Raw genomic sequence first — 21,966 nt, 5'->3', positions numbered from 1 at the left:
TCTTCCTTCTTCCTCTTCCTCTCTCTGTGTCTCTCTCTGTGTCTCTGTCTCTCCCCTCCCCTCCACTGTTCTCCATTACGTCTGAGTCTCAATATCTCATTCAAGGACAATTCCCTGACTGCTGTGACTAGGCTTCCTCTTTGAAGGTTCCACACTTCCCAACAGTGTCAAGAGCCTATATCCCATGAACCTTTGAGGGATACTCGTGCAAACCACAGCAGAAGGGAATACACATATCGAAGTCTACAGAAGCATCCAAACTCACTTAACTGACAATGGAGGCAAATGCCCAGCAGGCCAGAGCAGGTCGTTGACGTGATGCCAGCAGCCTGCTGCTTTGTCATTATTTGCACTGTAATTTCTGTACATTCCAGTGAGAGGTGTTTGGATTTCTATATAGTTTTGTCTTCATAGTCATCGTTGAACGTATTTCAGTTCATACATTTCCCAATGACCCATTTTATTCCACTGAGAAACAGATTCTCAGTGTATCAATCATAATCTCTCCACCGCCAGGTTCCTGGATGAAGTGCAGTCCTATTCGGGAGTTAACAAGATGAGCGCACAGAACTTGGCAACTGTCTTCGGTCCTAACATCCTGCGCCCAAAGGTGGAAGATCCTTTAACCATCATGGAGGGTAAGTGGATGATTACCTTGGATCCTCACCAGGAAAACAATCAGTTGCCTCTGCTCTTAAATGAGAACGTATTCTCATTTAAGCAAACTAAGGAAAGATCGTAGTTTCTCCATTAATTTACTCGGATTATTCTTTAACTGAAAAATACTTTCTTTTGAGAAGCGAGAGTTTTCTTCGCATTGCTCAACATAAAATTGTAAAAATGATTCCACATTTAGTGTAAATGTAATTGGAGAGGCTCCACACCCTTTTTGTTCCCACGTAACAACAGGACGTTTCTAGGCCTGCTCTAACCCGGTTTAGTTACTGAATATGTGACACGGAGACCTAATTTATTAACAAGCTGCGGGCACTATGCTAGGCTGTCGTGCCCACCTCATCCGGCAAGGAAGACACAACACCGTCGGATCCTTGTCAACAGCCTTTATTGCAGGACACCTTCATTGCTGATATGGGGACCTCGAGCTCCAAAAGCGCTCGCCTTATATACACAACAGTATGCTAATAATCCTTCAGGGATTGGCGGGGCACGGGTCACCCCACTATCACCCCACTACTTGTCCTCCAGGGATTGGCGGAGAATGAATCACCTCACTAGCATGGTACCGCCCCCTCATTAGCATATTACTGGCCAACTGACACCAGGTGCAAAACCTGCGCATGGGCAGTACCGTTGTTCACCACTGGAGGATGCCCTACACTAGGCAGATACTCATCTATCCTCACCCTTATGGCTGCCGATTTCATGGCCATGTGGTCCTTTCCTTGCAATGTGAGTCTTGCCCTGGCTCACTCTGCTCCACGTGTGTCCTCATGGTGGACTTCTCATGGTGAATCCTCCCGTCCCTCTTCTCCTCTTCCTCTCATAACTTTTGCTTGGTGACTCCTGACTGGGATAGAAAGTCTCTCCCTATTCTCTTCTGCCCAGCTATCAGTTCTGCTCAGCTGAATCAGTTCTTTATTAACCAATCACAGGTGATGAAAAAGAATGGCATGTCATAGAGACAAGAGATGCTCCCAGTATCATGACAATGCCAACGTCCAGACTGTGACCAGATCTCTGAACATAGCTATTAGCATCTGAGAACACAGTGCACACAACCATCCCCCAACACATTAGCCCTCAGTCACAAAGAAATTTGCACAGACCAGTAGATCACCTGAAAAGTAGGAGAGAGAAGAACTGGAAAAATGTTCCTCTTGCAGGCCAGTGTAATCGCCAGAAAATTCAAAATGTTATTTTCAGTTAATTAGTATCTATTAGGTTTAGAGAGATTTAATGATTTCAGGTGGTAAGTAAAATTGATTATTTTATATAGCACGCTATTTACTTGAGGGGTAAAACCTAAAATAATTTTTAGTATTCAGATTATAATACTTTTCACATAATTTCCCATAATAATCTACCTCCATTTAATTCTATCACCTTTCAAAGATTGGATTATTTTTCTCTTTTACCTGTGGGGACTATAACTATTTTCTAAAAAAAAAAAAAAAAAAAAAAAAAAAGACTAAATTGAACATTTCAGAATCTAAAGGCAACTTAGAAGAATAAATGATTATTAGTTTCAGTTTTACTCAGATTTTGTTTAGTCTCAGAAAGACAAGTTAGCATCATAATTTTGATAACAAAATAATCCAGAGAAATTAATTACATCTAGAGAATTTAGCACACATAAAAGAGTGATATATGTGCAGCAAAGAAAGAGGTTTAAGGATACTTCAGTTCATTGGTTTTTCTTTTCAATGTTTAACACACATGTAACCTGTAAGGAATTGTAGAATGAAAGCCCAGACATCACTGTTGGCCATCTTCCCTCCCCTTCACTTCCCTCTGTTCTGTGACCTGATGATGGTTGTGTGATAACTTGGGTATTGCCCAGTGGATTTCCCCACAGCCCGTCGTCCTGCATTTCACATGTTCCTTTGCCCTTGATGTTTTCTACACATCAGGGCATGATCCAATTCCTCTTTGTAAGGCTGAAGATTGAACTGCGTTCCTGAATGAAGAGCTGGGCCATAGCTGCTTCTATTTCTGTTTGTTTGTTACTTGATGCCTGAAATACTGGTCCACTGAAAGATGAAATGATGATGCAACTTTATATTCTTCATTTCTTTATTTTGTCAAGACACGTGCGATATAGCACTATTGTCTCCGATGTCATCTTCTGTCAAGTATCCATCTCAGAAGAACTGTGTGTTCTCACAGTGGTATGTGGCCATTACCCATCTACAGCATTCTGTTTATCATGCAAAACTGAGACACTGTGCCAATCAATGGTTAGTCCTCATGCCCTTCTGCCTAGACTCCTGGAAGTGACCATTTTAGTATCTGTTGTTATAAATCTGCTTATTCTAGATTGTTCTAACTAATACCTCATTGTATTAGTTAGATTTCAATTCTGTGATGAAGTATCTAAGTTAACACAATCAGAAATGAAAAGAGAGACATAACAGAAATTGAGGAAATTCAAAAAAAAAATCATCAGATCCAATTACAAAAGCCTATACTCAGCAAGACTGGAAAATCTGGAGGAAATGGACAGTTTTCTAGTTACCAGGTAACAAAATTAAACCACGATCAGATAAACCATCTAAACAGTCCCATAACTCCTAAAGAAATAGAAGTAGTCATTAAAAGTCTCCCAAACAAAGAAAGCCCAGGACCAGATGGTTTTAGTGCAGAATTCTATCAGACCTAATACCAATATTCTTCAAACTATTTCACAAAATATAAAGAGAAGGAACACTACCCAATTTGTTCTATGAAGCCACAATTACACTTACACATAAACTACACAAAAACCCAACAAAGAAAGAGAACTTCTGACGAATTTCACTTCTGAATATCGATGCCAAAATACTCAACAAAATTCTGGCAAACAGACTCCAAGAACACATCAAAACGATCATCCATCATGATCAAGTAGGCGTCATCCCAGGGATGCAGGGATGGTTCAATATATGGAAAGTTATGAACATAATCCATTATACAAACAAATTCAAAGAAAAAAAATGACATGATCATCTAATTAGATCCTGAGAAAGCATTTGACAAATTTCAACACCACTTCATGTTAAAAGTGTTGGAAATATCAGGAATTCAAGGCCCATACTTAAACATAGTAAAAGCAATATACAGCAAACCAGTAACCAACATCAAACTAAATGGAGAGAAACTTGAAGCAATCCCACTAAAATCAGGGACTAGACCAAGCTACCTACTTTCTCCCTACCTATTCAATATAGTACTCAAAGTCCTAGACAGAACAGTCCATGAAAGGGTGTCAAAGGGATACAAATTAGAAAGGAAGAAGTAAAAATATCACTATTTGCAGATGATATAATACTATACTTACGTGACCCCAAAATTCCACCAGAGAACTACTAAACCTGATGACTTCAACAAAGTGGCTAGATATAAAATTAACTCAAACAAATCAGTAGCCTTCATCTACTCAAATGATAAACAGGCTGAGAACAAAATTAGGGAAATGACACCCTTCACAATAGTCACAAACAATATAAAATACTTTGATATGACTTTAAACAAGCAAATGAAAGGTCTGTGTGACAATAACTTCAAGTCTCTGAAGAATGAAGTGGAAGAAGGTCTCAGAAGATTGAAAGGACTCCCGTGCTCATGGATTGGCAGGATTAATATAGTAAAAATGGCTATTTTGCTGAAAGCAATCTACAGATTCACTACAATCCCCATCAAAATTCCAACTCAATTTTTGATAGACTTAGAAAGAGCAATTTGCAAATTCATTTGGAATAACAAAAAACCCAGGATAGTGAAAACTATTCTCAACAATAAAAGAACTTCTGGGGGGATCACAGTCCCTGACCTCAAGCAGTATTACAGAGCAAAAGTGATTAAAAAAATAAAAAATAAAACAAACCTGTATGATACCAGTACAGAGACAGGCAGGTAGAACAATAGAATAGAATTAAAGACCCAGAAATGAACCTATACACCTATGATCACTTAACCTTTGACAAAGGTGCTAAAAACCATCCAGTGGAAAAAAGACAGCATTTTCAACAAATTGTGCTGGTTCAACTGGTGGTCAGCATATAGAAGAATGAAAATCAATCCATTTTTACCACCTTGTACAAAGCTCAAGTCCAAGTGGATCAAGGACCTCCACATAAAACCAGACACATTCAAACTAATAGAAGAAAAAATGTGGAAGAGCCTTGAACACATAAGCACAAGGGAAATTTTTCTGAAAACACCAATGACTTATGCTCTAAGATCAACAATAGACAAATGGGACCTCATAAAACTGCAAAGCTTCTGTAAGGCAAAGGTTACTATCAATAGGACAAAATAGTAACTAACAGATTGGGAAAAGATTGTTACCAATCCTATACCCAATAGAGGACTAACATCCAATATATACAAAGAATTCTAGAAGTTAGACTCCAGAGAATCAAATAACCCTATTAAAAATGGGGTACAGAACTAAACAAAGAATTCTCTACTGAGGAATATCAAGTGGTCAAGAAGTACCTAATGAAATGTTCAACATCCTTAGTCATCAGAGAAATGTAAACCAAAACAACCCTGAGATTCCACCTCACACCAGTCAGAATGGCTAAGATTAAAAACTCAGGTAACAGCAGATGTTGGTGAAGAGGTGGAGAAAGAGGAACATTCTTCCATTGTTCGTGGGATTGCAATCTGGTACAACCAGTCTGGAAACAAGTCTGGAGGTTCCTTAGAAAATTGGACATAGTACTACCTGAGGACCCAGCTATACCTCTCCTGAGCATATACCCAAATGATGCTCTAACATAAAATGAGGACACATTCTCCACTGTGTTCATAGCAGCCTTATTTATAATAGCCAGAAGCTGGAAAAGAATCCAGATGCCCATCAACAGGGAAATGGATACAGAAAATGTGGTACACTTACACAATGGAATACTACTCAGCTATCAAAAACAATGACTTCATGAAATTCTTAGACAAATGGATGGAACTAGAAAATATCATCCTGAGTGAGTTAACCCAATCGCAAAACCACACACATGGTGTGTACTCACTGATAAGTGGATATTAGCCCAAAAGCTCAGAATACCCAAGATACAATTCACAGACCACACGAAGCTCAAGAAGAAGGAAAAACCAATCCCTGGATTCTTCAGTCCTTCTTAGAAGGGAGAAGAAACAAAATACTCACAAAAGGAAATATGGAGATAAAGTGTGGAGCAGAGACTGAAGGAAAAGCCATTTTACCATCACTAAATATATCATTTTCTTGTGATATCCAAGTTCTTATACCGTGTGTGCTTGTAGGCTATATTTTCATTTCCTTATTTGGTCAAGATATTGGTAATGCAATGTCACTAGCCTTACACTAGTCTTATACAGTCTTATAGTGGCCTATGTCTTTAGTATTTATATGGAAAGCTATATTTAATTTTCTTAATTAAAACATTTTAAATTATATAGTGTCTTAGTTAGGGTTTTACTACTGTGAACAGACACCATGACCAAGGCAACTCTCATAAGGATAATGTGTAATTGGGTTGGCTTACAGGTTCAGAGGTTCAGTCCATTATCATCAAGGCAGGAGTGTGGAAGCATCCAGGCAGGCATGGTGCAAGAGGAGCTGAGAGTTCTACATCTCCACCTGAAGGCTGATAGCAGACTACTGGCTTCCAGGCAGCTAGGATGAGCGTCTTAAAGCCTATGCCCACAATGACATACTTCCTCCAACAAGGCCACACCTTCACCAACAGGGCATTCCCTGAGCAAAGCATAAACATATAGTTTAAATAAAATTACCCTATCTGCAAATAGAATTATGTCATCATTAAAAATGTTCCTTTATTCATGAATTCATTAAATAGATACTCATTAAACAATTATTCAGTTTTTTGCTATAAGTCTGAAAATATAAAAACAATAGGAAAAAGGTTTGCCTATAGGAAAACTATAGTCTAGTCGAAGTCTTTAACACACAAAGAGCCAAGACAGCACAAAGTCGGGATGATGGTCTTTGCTTTTAGAGTTCAGGAAAAGGTACATACATAAGAGTATTTTAACAGTCATTCCACCACAGAGGCAGAGCCATAAGGAGCAGTTACACGTGGCAGTGTATTTGAGGTACTGTAACAGAATACTATGGGTTAAGTGACTTATAAACAACACAAGTTCATTTCTTACACTCTAGGGACCAGGACATCCAAGATCAAGGAACCCAAAGATTTCATGTCTTGTGAAGGCTCATAGTGTGGTTGACTGACAGCTCTCTTTTCTCTGTGTCTTCACAGGGTAGAGGGGCAGAGGAACCTCTCTGAGGCTCCTTTTCTAAGGGCCACAAAGTAGTCATGAATGTTCCACTCAAAGATGTGGTTTATGAACAATGCGGTTCCACTCTTGGATCCTTATCATCTGCCTCCCATCTAGTACCACAGCATTGAGTATCATAAGATGAGCGTACAGGTTTGAGGAAGACACAAACATTGAGCCGTTAACAATCAGAAAGACCACAGTCTATTTAAGTAAAGTATTTGGTCACATCCATGATATGGGTACTGGGAGGACGACTGGGAAGGTTTTAATGTTTATTCTCAAGATGTTATTAAGTGTTCTGTATTCGAGGTTATGTGGTAGTTATTGAAGAAGAGGGTATTAAGGAAGGGCTTTATCTCAGTACAGTGTCTTTGGAAGCTGTGGGGTTAACTGTGGCGAGGTAAGGAGAAAGCGTATGTAGACCCTGGCCCACTGGCTTGAGTTTGAATTCTTGAGAATGTGATTTGTGATTTCAGGGTCCTTAACTGCTTGGCCCTCTTCAATGCATAATACACCATAACTGAAGCAAATGTGCTCTGAGACCCACGTGACTTCTAGTATCAATAGGTGTACACAGTGTTAGGTTTACAAGGAGAGATCTAGGTGTACTAATTATATAATACTCTATAGGATAATAAATACATATACTTATGAACTCGAAAATTTATCCATACTGTTTCTGTCATCAGAGTTGCTGTCTGAAAGGAGTTAACTCAATATTCCTTAGTACTTAAAATTACTACATGCAGCCAATTGGTATGAATTACGTTGGCAAATGTAGACTATAATTTTGATTATTTTTAAATCCTCTATGTCTTAAGTTAATTAAACGGGGTATGAAGAAAATTTCGTGGTGATTTAGACATTGTTAAAACTGAAGCATTTATGTCATGATAATCTCAAGGTAACAAATATGAAGCTACAAACATGGGACATATTTTAGTCATCCATCAGAGAACGTGTTTGAAGAATATAAAAAGAACTACACAGTATAACGTACCAATGAGATAATGGGTGGAAGTGGGCAATTATCAATAATTACAGAAAATTATAGATAGCACACAGCTTTGCTTAGTACTTTTAGCCATTAGACAATAATGAGATACCACTACAAAGTATAAAATGAATACTCAAATGGGAAGTTTTATTGGTAGAGCCATTTTTGAATACTTAGGCAAGTTTTTTATACACTGTAATATATATGCCCATATACCATAGGGCCCAGAAGAAAAGTATGTTGAGTGTATACCCAAGAAAAAAAGAAAATAAGTTCATAAGACTTGTAGTCAAATGTTTCTCCTGCCTTTGTTTGTAACATTGCAAACATGAAGACAGAGAGAGTCTCAATCAAATAGGGGATAAACAGTGGTGGTGCACATCTGTAAACCCAGCCCCCGAGAGGCAGATGCAGAGTGAGCCCAAGGCCTATGTAAGCCTGGGCTACACTGCAGGATCCTTGTTTACATCACCCTTCCAGTGCTCGGGGGACTGTAATGGGGAGGATACAGAGAAAACGTAAGAGGTAGAAGTTAGGTAGAAGGGCTGAACAGGATGCTGTTTTAGGCAGCAACTGCAGACATGATTCCACAACAGCTAAGGTTGTCTCCATGGGGTCTTCATAAGACTGAGTCTGTCAATTAAAGATTAAGTAGAGGCTCATGGGTCCTCACCTCTTCCTGTTGAAATATCAGCTCCAGTCTATCCTGAGAGAGAAAGAGTCATTGTCTCCAATTGAGTACCTGGGGCCGAGTTTATCAGGCTCTGACAGACAGCTTGAAAACCCTGGCCACGTAAACAAATAAAGCTCAGTGGGTCACAAAACGAAATAAGAGCTGCGTGTGAGAGCCTCGGAGGGAAGAGGAGAGACTGACAACAGCGGGTGGGTGGTTAGCGTGGGCACGGGTAGAAGAAACAAGAACGGCATATACATATATGAGAAAGTCAAAAAACATGTGTAATAAAAGTTAGACTAAAAGAAAAAGCGATATCTGTGAAGTCATATCTATAGACTGAAATACTAAGAACTAGAAGAAACAAAGACTGTATGCCTGGGCACAAAAGACTATTCCGTTAGTTGTTCAACTGACATCCTAGAACCACCTGAGAAGGAAGTCTCAGCAGGACATTGTCTACATCAGCTTGTCCTAGGCCGTCCACCTATGAGGAACTCTCTGGGTTACCATAATTGGTATGAGAAGATCCAGCCTGAAAGCCATGATACTGCTCCCCTGCCGGGGTCCTGGAGTCAGAGAAAGCTAGCAGAGCGCTAACCATGCCTGCCTCTGTTTCTCTCCGCTCCGGACCATGGGTGTGGTAGGACTTCTCGTAGCTCCTGCTCTGATTTCCCCACTAGGCGGGCCTATCACTTGGAGTCGAGAGCTGATGTAAACCTCCTTTCCCACTAGATTGCTTCCTGCTGGGACATTTTTGCACAGCAACAACAATAACAACGGAATGAAACTAGAACAATAATACCATTGCATTTATATTAAGTTCCATCAAAAGCAAAAGCGTAGTCACAGAACTCACGATGGTGGTTCCCACGGGTAGGAGATGTAGGCAAGGGGTTAAGAGCAAAAGGTCACAGGGGAAATTACCCATATCATAATTAGATAGTTTTTCCAGGACTGTGTACAGTTGCCATAACTCTCTGGCCGTGGAAATGACAGCTCTGTAGAGTATTTGCTGTGTAACTATAACTTGAAATTGTAGCGTATAGAATGCCGCCTATGTAACTTTAAAGGCAAATTAAATTCTTACCCAATGCTTATACAGAAAACTGCCTGTGGTATGGTTTTTTTAATTTAACCTGCACAAAATGATATGAGCCAAGGGAGAATTGATGGAACGTGCAGCTCGGGGTGATTCAGGAGTTAGCTGGGACTCTGTATAATGGGCTGGCGATTACAGCTGCTGGGACTTCATTGTCTGGGCTTGATAATCTGCATTAGCATTCTGAGGAGGAAAGTGACAGAGCTTAGAGAGGTGGAGGGGGAAACCCAGCTAGTTCATGCAGTAGCAGGCGCATGTCCTCGACCCTGCAGTTAGAAAATGTGAAGTCCCTTTGCAGGAGACTCTTTGCCATTGCTCACCCCAGAAACTAGATGACAAAAAAAAGTCCCAGAGCACAAGAGAGAATACTCTGAATCTGTAGGGCTTTGACACTCACTCTGTCTTGTGACAGACACGCTTTGCCCTGGGTGCCCGAAAGCTCATCTCGGAGACAGGAAATTTATCGTCTAGTTAGTTAAATGTCGCCCAGAATCCATAACTATAATAAAAAAAAATGGCGAAGCTTCAAATGCTAACATCCCAGTGATGGTGAAAAAGGTTCATTTCCCCCATTGCTAGACAGGGCCATATATAATGGTAGCTATAAACCCTTGAAGTTGTGTCTGTCATGCAAGCAAGAAGTGCGACAGTGCCATGCTTGTGCCTGCAGAGCCGGCGGGATTGAAAGCCATTTTGAATATTTCTGTTTTATTTTTATTGCTTGTATATGTTTGTGTCTTGATATACACACACATGTCCGCACAGGTTCCTGTAGAGGATAGAATGGTTGTCTGATAGACTAGAGCTGGAGTTGGGGCAACTGTTAGCGCCATGTGTTAGCACCCCACATTGGGTGCTTGGAACTGATCTTTTAACTGCCCAGCCATCTCCCCAGTCCAAACCATTGTAATTCCTTTGTATTTCACATTAGACTCACTGCACTGAAATGTGATTAGGATCTCGCAGATTAATGAGAAATGGGAGGCGCATATACCCTCTAAAACATTTTCACTCAGTCTCCCCTCCTGCAACTCTGTTAAGTAAATGATAGTGATTCAATAAAAAATGTCTTTCGTTACCTTGTTACAATTGGCCCAGATGTAGTTATCACTTCAATTTTAAATTCTAGCATGGAAACCTCTTAGAACACGTGTAGAATTTGGAACCAAAAATTGGGTACTAAACTTCACCTCGATCATTAACCATTTGTGGCCTTAAGCAAAGACTTTGATGTTTTCCAACCTCAGTTTCCTCTTCTGACAACACTTCATTCATGACGCACTAGAAATACCCCTACCTGTTACCATGTTTCTCAGACACAGAGGATCATCTAGGGCGCTGTGAAAATGCAAATTCAGATTCGGCGCATGTCCAGACATGTCCTGAAGTTGTGAGGCTTCCTGACGCCGTTACTGTTTCTAGATGGTTCCTGATACGCTGTTACTGTTTCTAGATTGTTCCTGATACGCTGTTACTGTTTCTAGACGGTTCCTGATACTGTCTTGTGAAAAACTACATATAAAAACAAACTCTTACATCCTACTCCATGACTCTTACACTAGAACCTCCCTTTCTAGCAAGATTTGCATATAATGTTTATGAGCATAAAGCACCACGGGTCTAGCAGCTAGCCTGACACACTGGAAATGAAAACATTGTACCTGAACCATCATAGAAATGGTATGAATGACATGGGCTGATGTAACCTTTTCTTATTTAGACTAAATTTTAGTATTTAAGTCAAGCACTGCTTGTTGCCAGTCTGGTGAGCTGACTTAGAGCGTTTCTAGTAGCTACAATGTCTGGACTTCCGCTGAGTCAGCTCTTTTTTTTTTTTTACCCGTGAATCAACAAAACTTTATTTTCTGAGCATCTCTTTTTTTGTTGTTGAAAAGTGAACATGTTTATTAACGTGTAGGAAACTTGAACATGATTCTCTTCCTTGTTTCTTCTGTGAGGTCATTCAGTGCCCTGTCATAGCAATTCTGTAAAGTCCCTACTTCTAGTTACATATAGCTTTTGAAGCCTGCATCGTGTGCGTGGTTGTTAGTGACGAGGGAGAGATTTGCTCAAGTCGCAGGAGTGGGTAAGATTCCTTATGTCTCTCCAGAGATTCTGTGCATCGGCTGAGTCAAGTCTATGCTCAGCTAGGCAGCAGTTCACACGTTCACTTGTGTCCTGCTTGCCTTTCAAGGTCAGTCAGAGGTGAGAGCTTGCAGGCTTCTAACTTCTGTCCAGAGCAAGAACATATCCGTAAATGTGGCCGATGCCGTCAAGACTCCCAAGAGTTTATCATAGGACCCCAACATTTCATTCCCAGGGTTGTCCTTTAATGTCGGGGTTGGCTTGGGGTTTGTGTGCATCAGCTGTTCTATGTCACTTCAGATGGAGAGGATGTTTGGGGTGTGCTTTATCACAGAGTAATTGAAAGGCAGCTTCTTATCAAAGCGAGCTCCGAAGCAGATCAGTTGTTGTGAGTGGAGTCTTCAGGGGGACAACCGGGGAGTCCATGGCAGTTCTTGGGGTCAGGAATGGGGACAGGGATGGGGATGGGAACGGGGGCTTTGGAGTTTCTTCTACTACTGTTCTGTCTGTTGCAATGGCACACCAGTGGGTTGTCACAGAGCACATGGATTGTTAGATTTCAAGCTACAGTGATGAGATACCAATATCCACCAGCATTCGAGCAGCCACAACAGTGCAGAGGGGCTGCTCCTATGGAGACTTCCCCCAAATGCTTACATCTTGAAGCTAATTTCCAGAAACCTGAAGAGGTTGATTCGAAAAAGACATATATTGTTAGTGCTTTTATAGAAATGAGGATATTGAGAGGTCTTTAAGGTATCGTTCTAGCCAATGTTCCTTAGCCCTAAATCTTTTGAATAGCAAAGGTCACATGGAACTTTGCTCTTGTCATATTGAAAAGATAAGCCGTGTAGAAAATCACAGACCATATAAGGTTCTATTTACACACCCTAGTAAAGCACTAAAGAGGGCTTGAAGCAATCGTCACATGGGAGATCAGCCTGGCCTCTCCTCAAACATTTCTAGAACCGAAAATATTAAACTTCCAATAAATGTTGAATACTGAATAAAGCCCAGGGTCTGAAATACAGGGCCGGAGTCTGGTCCTTGTATGTGTCATGTATACATATATGTGTATGTGTGCATGTATATCTATGTGTGTCTATACTTATGTATATACATGTGTGATATATGTAATATATGGATATATTATAATGGACATAATATATATTTATTCATGCTTGTTTCACAATCTAGGAAAGCTACAAAATAAAACGCATGGCACAGACTAGATACTCCAGAAACTCTAGCTTCTATCACGAATATAACCATTAAGACCATGGGTCGTTATTAGTGATACTCATAGTAGATTTCTTCTAAATGTCTTTCCTCAAGAGTCCAATTCACAGTGGGAAGTCAATCAAAACTATTCCTCTCATGCGCTTTATTTCTGTGTGATTGCAGGCACTGTGGTGGTCCAGCAGTTAATGTCAGTGATGATCAGCAAACATGATCGCCTCTTCCCCAAAGACACAGAGCCACAAAGCAAGCCCCAAGAAGGACCGAACAGCAATAACAACGATGGTCATAAGAAAGTCACCATGGGTCAGTTACAGAACAAAGAAAACAACAATACCAAGGAGAGTCCGGTCAGACGGTGCTCTTGGGACAAGCCTGAATCCCCCCAGAGAAGCAGCATGGACAACGGATCCCCCACAGCTCTATCAGGGAGCAAAACCAACAGCCCACGGAACAGTATCCACAAGCTGGATGTCTCCAGGAGCCCGCCTCTCACGGTCAAAAAGAACCCAGCCTTCAATAAGGGCAGCGGGATCGTCACCAATGGGTCCTTCAGCAGCAGCAATGCAGAAGGTGTGGAGAAAACCCAAACCACTCCTAATGGGAGTTTACAAGCCAGAAGGACCTCTTCCCTGAAGAGTTCTGGTACCAAAATGGGTACTCATAGCGTACAGAATGGCACCGTGCGCATGGGTATTTTGAACACTGACACACTAGGGAATTCCTTGAATGGCCGGAGCATGAGTTGGCTGCCCAATGGCTACGTGACCCTGAGAGATAACAAGCAGAAGGAGCCCGCGGGAGAGTCAGGCCAGCACAACAGACTCTCCACCTACGACAACGTCCACCAGCAGTTCTCCTTGATGAACCTCGACGACAAGCACAGCGTGGACAGTGCCACGTGGTCCACCTCCTCCTGTGAAATCTCCCTCCCCGAGAACTCCAACTCCTGCCGCTCCTCTACCACTACGTGCCCGGAGCAAGACTTCTACGGCGGGAACTTTGAGGACCCTGTTTTAGACGGCCCGCCTCAGGATGACCTTTCTCATCCTGGGGACTATGAGAACAAAAGCGACCGCAGGAGCGTGGGGGGCCGAAGCAGCCGTGCCACGAGCAGCAGCGACAACAGCGAGACGTTCGTCGGTAACACCAGCAGCAACCACAGTGCACTTCACAGTTTAGTCTCCAGCCTGAAGCAGGAGATGACCAAACAGAAGATCGAGTATGAGTCCAGGATAAAAAGGTGAGAAAACTTGGAAGTCGTTATCGCCCGAGGGTAATATCGGTGACATTGGTACTGAGTCTTACAGGGCTAAATACGCCACGCGGAAGGTCTGAGCCCAGCTCCTCCCCTTTCCCATTACCAGCTCTGGGATGTTGGGGAAGTTAGGCTAATTTGCCTGGAGCTTGGAATTCTTAATGGGAAAAGCTTAAAGACGTCCCCTCAAAAGCACGCATGAAGTCACTCCCTGAGCCTTGTTTCTGACATAGCATAAGGTCCTCTTCAATGATTATTGAGTGCCTGTGTCTGTATTGGAGAGACCCCGAGGACGGGATAGCAGCGGCCTGCTGGTTTTAGCTTCTAGAATTGGAGTAAAACAGAAAGTCGGGTTAAATGTTAGGGTGAAATTTTAAAACCAAACAAATGTTTTATTTTTGTTTTCCAACCATTTAGTCCAGTATGTTTCGTCTCACAGCCAACTCAGGCTGAGAAGAATCCGAATGGCTTACTAGCGTCCTCAGTAATTTGGCTCTCATCAATTGTCTTGATGACTCCGAACCCCACAGTCAGTTATGAAATTATATGATGTGATATATGGGTAAATATCTTTAATACAGAGCTGGTAGATGATAGATAAGTGGATGATATATGCAGTTGACTTTAACATATTGAAATGAGTTTCCCATCCGCTGATTAATTACAAGACAAAAGATCCCATGCTTCCATAAGTTATGGATAATTGAGTATAAATTAAAATACCACTTAGGAGACTGGAAAATTACTTCCCCTGCCAAAATCTTTTTGTGAGCTTCACTAAAAGAAAACGAGCTTTTTAATTTTTCTCTACGGTGCTATAATAATGGCGGCATTAATTAGAGATTGCCATCCCATAGCAGGAGTCCTGGGATAGATTTGTGATCTGAGAGCTACGGCGTGATAAACAGCAGAACTTTCCAAGACAGTGTCATTTCTGGGCCCTGTGCCTCTGATCTTCCTCTCCCACTGGGAACCCAGGGGAGAGGCTGGGGGAGGTTGTTCCACACCCAGCTCATGGGATGTGCAAGTACCAGTGTTCTCACGACTTTCCAGTCACTGTAGTACAGAATTATACACTTCTCTGCAGATTCCTTCTAAACTCCACCCCAGCAGTATTACAGATGGAGAGACAGACAGCAGATGGGTGGGTGCTGGGATATTTCACTTCATCTCTCAGTCAACGAGATTCTTTGCTTTAAGTTCAGACACAAGAGTTTACTGTTCCTTCCTGTCCCTCCCATTGGTGTCCAACCTTATACTCTTAGGAAACTCTGAATCATACTAAAAAAATTCATTTGTATGATATCAATTATTTAGTTTAATGATGCTATTCTCTTAGGAGTTTGGGATAGTGTATGTAATTGTAACATATAGCCAGTCATGTATAACTATAACATATAGTTGTAACTCTGACTCTGTGAATGTGCAGTTCTCCAATTTTTCTCCTACAGGGGTAGAAATTTTGCAAAAATTATCTTCAAGTCTCAGAACACTGTTCTGGGCTCATCCCTTTCTCCTTACAAGCCCGTTCTGTTTGGTACTGACTGACCTGAGGCTCCTCAGCCAGCTGAACGGATCTTCAGAGTCATCTATGTCCTTGACGAGTCAACCCTCTGGTCATAAAATAACTGTCATTTTTATATTATGGGTTTTCCCCCAATTTCCACCTTTCTGGGACTATTGTCATGGAAGATTCTTTCCTTAAAAATTTACCATGTCTTTCTTCCATTTCTTAACTTTCAAAATAAATACATGGTTGATTATTGATCTAAGGACACATCTCTTTAAAGTATGGCATATTTCACGCATCACCTCCCGTCTATGTCACCCCACATTCTCAGTTTTCTCTCTCCATACCTTTGCTGCGATATATTTGGAATTCTTACTCTACTCCGCCCAAGCCTGTCTTAACTTCTGCTTCCTGCATAATTTCCCTAATTTTAGCCCATGTAACATTGTCTGTCTGGTCAGCTTCCAAGCACTGCGATTCTCTTTTCTAAGAATCCAAGTCTGCCAACTGTAGGCATTCACTTCTAGATTTTGCTTTTATCCCCTTCCTTAGAAAGCTCGTTTGTGCTTCAAGGTCTTCGGTGAATCCACTACACTTTTTGGCTTCTCTTTCATGAGAGTCTCTGTCTGTTGCCAACTAAATGAGAGAACAGCCCATCCTCTCAGCCTTCAGTGTGGGCTAACACTAGTGTGGACTTCCGGTTACCATGCTGTACTGCATTTATTCCTGAATCCCAATATCTAATCATACTCTTATCTTAAGTATAACCTTGACAAAATATACATAAAGTGTTTATAAAATTATCCATCATTTCCATGGGTTTGGTTTCAGGGAATTTTCTTTTATTTTCTGCCTGGTCTTTTAGCTTCCTGCCTCTGACTCATATAACATGGTAAACACAGGCTCTGCATGGGTCATCTCCCTTGGCCTTTAGGCTTCAGTTTTTCTAACATATTAAGTCCAAAGGTGATTTTATAGAGTATAGAGAATGCACCTTATGGTAATCCTGGAGACAGTCAGCACACTTCCAGCCTCTTAATTAAAACTGTGATCATGTGCTAGAAGTAGCCTCCTTAGTTATTGCACAATAAAAAGATCTTACTTCGTTCTGTTTTGGTTTTACATTCAAGTTCCTTATAAAGGGACTTGCTTTACAATCATTGAAACTTTTCTGTCACCTAATACAGTGTATAGATTGCACATGAGGCTTAACTCTTTCCAAACAAGAAAATAATAGAAATTTCCATTTTTAGTTACTGTTAAGGTAATCTAGATTTTAAGTTGTATTCATCTGGTAAACTCCAATGAGCCCTGTGATACTTTAGCTCAGACAAGAACTGTGTAGGTCAGCTCTTAGCAAATACATGCCACAAAGGACAGTGTCTCAATACCCCTCTTTCAAAATAATAAATACACAAACACACAGGGAAGGGAGACTCTCCTTTGCTATGTCAAATTCAATACTTATGGAAAGCACAGTTACAAGGATACAAAGTATCTACAGCCCGTAACAGACTAACAATTTGGATAAACCACAGAGATCGGTGCTAGAAGCCCCATGGACCTCCGCTGTGACTGCAGAGCACAAAGTAGGATGCTTAGACAGCTAAGGCCCCTACTACCTTCCTACCCATACCAGTGACCAGGTACTGGTTACTACTGGCCTTTTCACAGAGTAAGACTACATCCCCTGCAAAAGTCTATCCTTGGCAGAAGGTGTAGCCTGGTAACGACTGGTGCTGATGTATTTTTCAGTAGCTCAGAAGTCATGTGATTATCCTCCTTTCTGTCCGTCTCCCTCACACTTTACCCATCCACTCAGAAAAGCTAATCGCCACAGTGCATTGGAGGCTGCCTCTGTTCTGCCCCTTTTGTGTTACATGGCTTGAGTCTCCAGCTTGTCTATTCTGACCGTGCTCACACTTCCCTGAGATGTCCTGGTGACTGGTGACCACAGTAATAAATCACAGTAGCAAACAGAAAACCAACATCACCTTGTTAACCTTATGAGGCATGGCTTTGATGATTGGGCAGGGCTCCTCCTGAATTCCTAAGCACTGTAGACAGTCTATAAAATAGATACCATTCTCTCACACATTCAGAGACATCAAATTCACTCGTCTCTCTTCCCCTTCCCGTCCTCTGCAGCTTAGAACAGCGGAACTTGACTTTGGAAACGGAAATGCTGAACCTCCATGACGAACTGGATCAAGAGAGGAAAAAGTTCACCATGATAGAAATCAAGATGAGAAACGCCGAGCGCGCGAAAGAGGATGCTGAGAAGAGGAACGACATGCTCCAGAAGGAAATGGAGCAGTTCTTCTCCACATTCGGAGACCTGACGGTGGAACCCAGGAGAAGCGAGAGGGGAAACACAATCTGGATCCAGTGAGCCTTTCTCTCTGTCCTGGACCACTCCAGGGAGGACTCTGGGAACTCGGGGACAAACAGTGTTGGGGAACAATGTGGGATCAGGTGGCTGGTCTGTGTAGAGCTTCATCTGGTGAAGGACTGTCATTTACGGAAATCACTATCCATATCTGCAGTGTGTACCAAAGTTATACCATGCTCCATAATGCTACTGTCAAGTGTTACAACTGGATCTACGTGTAGAGGGTAGTTTCTAAAATGTCGGTAAGAGGTAGAAGCATATATCTCAATGATTATTTTATTGCAAGTCCTGTATTTAAATGTCGAATCAATACATTGTTGCAATTTAGCTTGCATTCAAGCTTCACCCCGTGCACTTAACATAAGCTATTTTTGGCATCGTGTTATCATCTGCTTATTTTATAGATCAATATTTTTATTTCCCCTTTTGCTGAGGAAATGAAGATAAGAAGAAATATAAATATATAAATATATATAAGATGAGTTATTAAAGTCAAAAGAATACTTCGTGGCTGTGCTGTTTGTGCCAATAGACCTTGCCATGACCAAAAAAAGAGAAATGTAAAACAGAAAAGGTTTTATAAACTATAGCAGAATACCTGTCAGTGGTTCTCACATTCTTCAGCTTGGGTCTGGGAGTGGGTTCAATGAGTATAAGTTTTTGTAAGTTCACGGGAGCACAAAGACCTGAGTTCTGATTCACAGCACCCACGTAAAACTCCAGATGTAGCCTCGGCCTCATACAGCCATACCTGCAGAACTGGGGTAGAGGAAGCTAGAGCTTGCTGAAATCAACCTAACTGTAAAAGCCTGTTTCTGTGGAGACACAACATGTAAGTCCACACAAGAAAGGAACTGAAGCCAGCCAAAAGCAATCATTCTAGTAAAATACAGTTTGGTGAACCAGGTAACTTACTGGGGTTGCCTAGGGTTTTATATAAGGCGTTCCTTACGGGAGCATGGATGACTCAAATGCTGCATCACTGAGAAGCTCCCAGCTGAATTGACAGCTCACAAAGCTTTCCCCTCAAGCTCCCTGCACAGTATGCAGACAACTCAACAGCTAACAGGGTCTCTCTCCTTAACAGTCTTCATTCTCATATGATCTTGGGAACACAGGGGCTTCATGACTCTGAGTTTCAGGGACTTTGTGAAACTTATAAATTATTTACTTCTTGAATCTCAGTGAGAGTCACCCCAAGACGGAAAGTTTCATCAGTATGCAACACCAGCCTACCTGAAAAACAGCAAGCTTTAGGTTCACAAGAGGCATTGTCTCAGTGGAATAAGGCAGGATAGAGTATGCCCAATACCGTCCCATGGTGTCTACCTACAAGAGCGCTCAAACTTACACACATATGCCCACACACACACATACACACACATGCACACACACACACATACACATGCACACACATACACATGCACACACACATGCACACACACATGCACACACACACACATAAACACAAGTGCACACACATGGCACACACATAACACATACACACATGCATGCACACACACACACCTGCACACACACACACATACAACAAATGTGCGCACACACACACATGGACACACACACATACACACACGTGCATACACATGACACACACATAACACATACACACATGCATGCACACACATCCATACATAAACACTTTAACATTACTGTTTTAGTTGTGTGATAATCTGACTCGAGGACATTGAAGCTCTGTTGGAAAGTCCCCCTCCAGCTCTGCTGAGTGATCCCAGGTACAAAGCTCTCTCATTCAGGACACACCCTATGGAGAGGGAATGGTCACACCCCACATTTATTGCCCTGTGTTGCTTTTCTCTAGAACATCTTGCTAGTTGCTAGAGGATTCCTTCACATCCTAGAAAGTTGGGCAGCAATGCATGGCCATCGTTGCTGACGGGAGTCCACCTCCTTCCCTGAGACGTGCCAGCACGAGTGATCTGCCCGTGCCTCTCTCAGTCAGATCACTGGAGTGCACGTTGCTCTGGGACATCATTCTCTCACTCAGTCAGCTACTGTTTGGGTTTTCACTGCACCACAGTTGGCCACCCAGTCGCTAGTAAGAGGATAAGAAAAGGCAACCAGAAAGAGTAAGAAAAGCATGAGAAAATAAGGATGTGTGTGTCTCATTGTCGTTACGACACCATTTTCCCTGATGGAGACATACTCACTACGAATAATTCTTAAATATTAATGTGTGTAAAGGTCCATTTTGGACAAATAGCTGAACGCCAGCAGTATCAACTTTCTGGAAAACTCCAGAAACTCTTTCAGTCTATCCTTCTAGGAAAGCAATTGTGGTTCAGGAAGGCAATGGTTAAGGGGAAGCTAGAGTAGGTGTGGGAACCTCACCCCGGAATTAAATGTCACAAGGGCATGACTAGAAATAGCAGGCCATTTAAGCTTTGGACTTTGCACTTTTGGAAATGCTGTGTTTGCATATTTCTGGGGAGACAGTCTTGGGAACATGATTCTGTCACTCCACGTTTTATTAATGTCCCCACTGAGCAAGTTCATGTGGTCATTTAGTGTCAGCCAGTGTGTTGGTGACAAGGATTGGATTTTTGTCTTTTGCTTTTTTGTTTGTTTTCTTTTTTCTTTTTTTATTTTTTGTCTTTTATCTTTTGCTTTTTGCTTTTCTAAGTCACAGAAGATACTTTTCATCCAGGCATCCCATAAGAAATTCAGAGCCAGACTGAGCGACAGATCAGAAGCCCCCTGCTGTTCCTCCCTCTCCAGCTTGTTTGTGGGTTCAGAAAAAGCCTCAAGGGTGTCCACAGAGCTACTACAGGACGAGACAGTAAAACTCAAAGGCCAGGCTGTCAAACTGCCTGGGTTCAACTTGTCTGCAGTTTGCCAGCATTGGTGAATGCTCGCTCACACCACAGGGCTGGAATTGTTACTTATACCTTGCTCTGTGATATGAGTGACAGGCCAAGCCACTGACTGGAGGGCAGGAAGGTCTCCGTGAGTGCTAACCGAGTTGTCCAACTCCACCTCCTTTGGCTGCCCCCACTTCACTGACCTTCACCTCGTGACCTGCTAACCTTTTGATGAAAACATCCTGCTCCTCCATGTTTGTTCCGGTATCTTCACTCTGCGTCTATTGTTCCCAGACTGCCTTGCTTCCTCATTCTGTGACTCTAGTTTGCCCTGGATGATGATACGTGATACGTTTCATCCGTGTAGAAGGCTTTCCCCAGCAGGTCATCCTTATCTCTGACCAGTTCCTGGAACACTCACGTGTCAGTTCATATCTAGGAAGCTTCCTGTCTACTGTTACTCTGACTTCGTATGCTTCCCTCGTCGGTGGCGTCGCCCATATTTTAAGCGCAAATTCATTGCTCAGTCTGGCAGTGTACGCAGAGAGGGAGAAAAGGCGGATTGTCAGAGGAATTTTAAAGCTTTCAAAATACTCACATTTCAGAAAGCGACCTTCGAGTTACTCCTTGAGCTCAATTAAAAGCAAGCCAGATCCCGAGGCTTTAAACTGGTTGTGAATCTAAAGGTAAACTGGTCACGGTGAATCCAAATAGACGTCCTTCTTGGCCCAAGCCACCAAAAGCTCAGACACAAACCAGCAATGACTAATCGTGGCCAACCATCTCCGATTCTAAGTCCTTTCTTGAATTTGGGGTTCCTTGGACTGGTTTATACGTGACTATAAAGTTAAAGCCAACAGTACTGTGATGTGATTATTTCTTCCCTAGCCGGACTGACGAGGCGAAAGCCAACTTTATTTCC

General features: G+C 41.9%; 1 protein-coding gene across 7 annotated transcripts in view; it reads left to right on the top strand.

The window, feature by feature from the left end:
- Positions 1 to 18,808, top strand: part of Arhgap24 (Rho GTPase activating protein 24) — a 383,238-nt gene extending 364,430 nt beyond the window's left edge. For 5 of the 7 annotated variants that reach the window (XM_039091823.2, XM_063273047.1, XM_006250652.5 and 2 more), the window contains 3 exons: positions 517 to 638; positions 13,210 to 14,287; positions 17,961 to 18,710. In XM_039091823.2, coding sequence (XP_038947751.1) covers positions 517 to 638; positions 13,210 to 14,287; positions 17,961 to 18,204 — 1,444 coding nt within the window. In that variant the 3' untranslated portion in view covers positions 18,205 to 18,710. Of the gene's footprint in view, positions 1 to 516; positions 639 to 13,209; positions 14,288 to 17,960 lie in introns of all 7 variants that reach the window. The other 2 variants (NM_001393820.1, NM_001012032.2) reach the window with 1 other exon arrangement.
- The last annotated feature ends 3,158 nt before the right edge of the window (positions 18,809 to 21,966 follow it).

Source organism: Rattus norvegicus, chromosome 14 (assembly GCF_036323735.1).
Source record: "Rattus norvegicus strain BN/NHsdMcwi chromosome 14, GRCr8, whole genome shotgun sequence".
Classification (NCBI taxonomy): Eukaryota; Metazoa; Chordata; class Mammalia; order Rodentia; family Muridae; genus Rattus; species Rattus norvegicus.
Note: the sequence above shows the minus strand (reverse complement) of the source record. Positions and strands in the feature narration are given on the sequence as shown.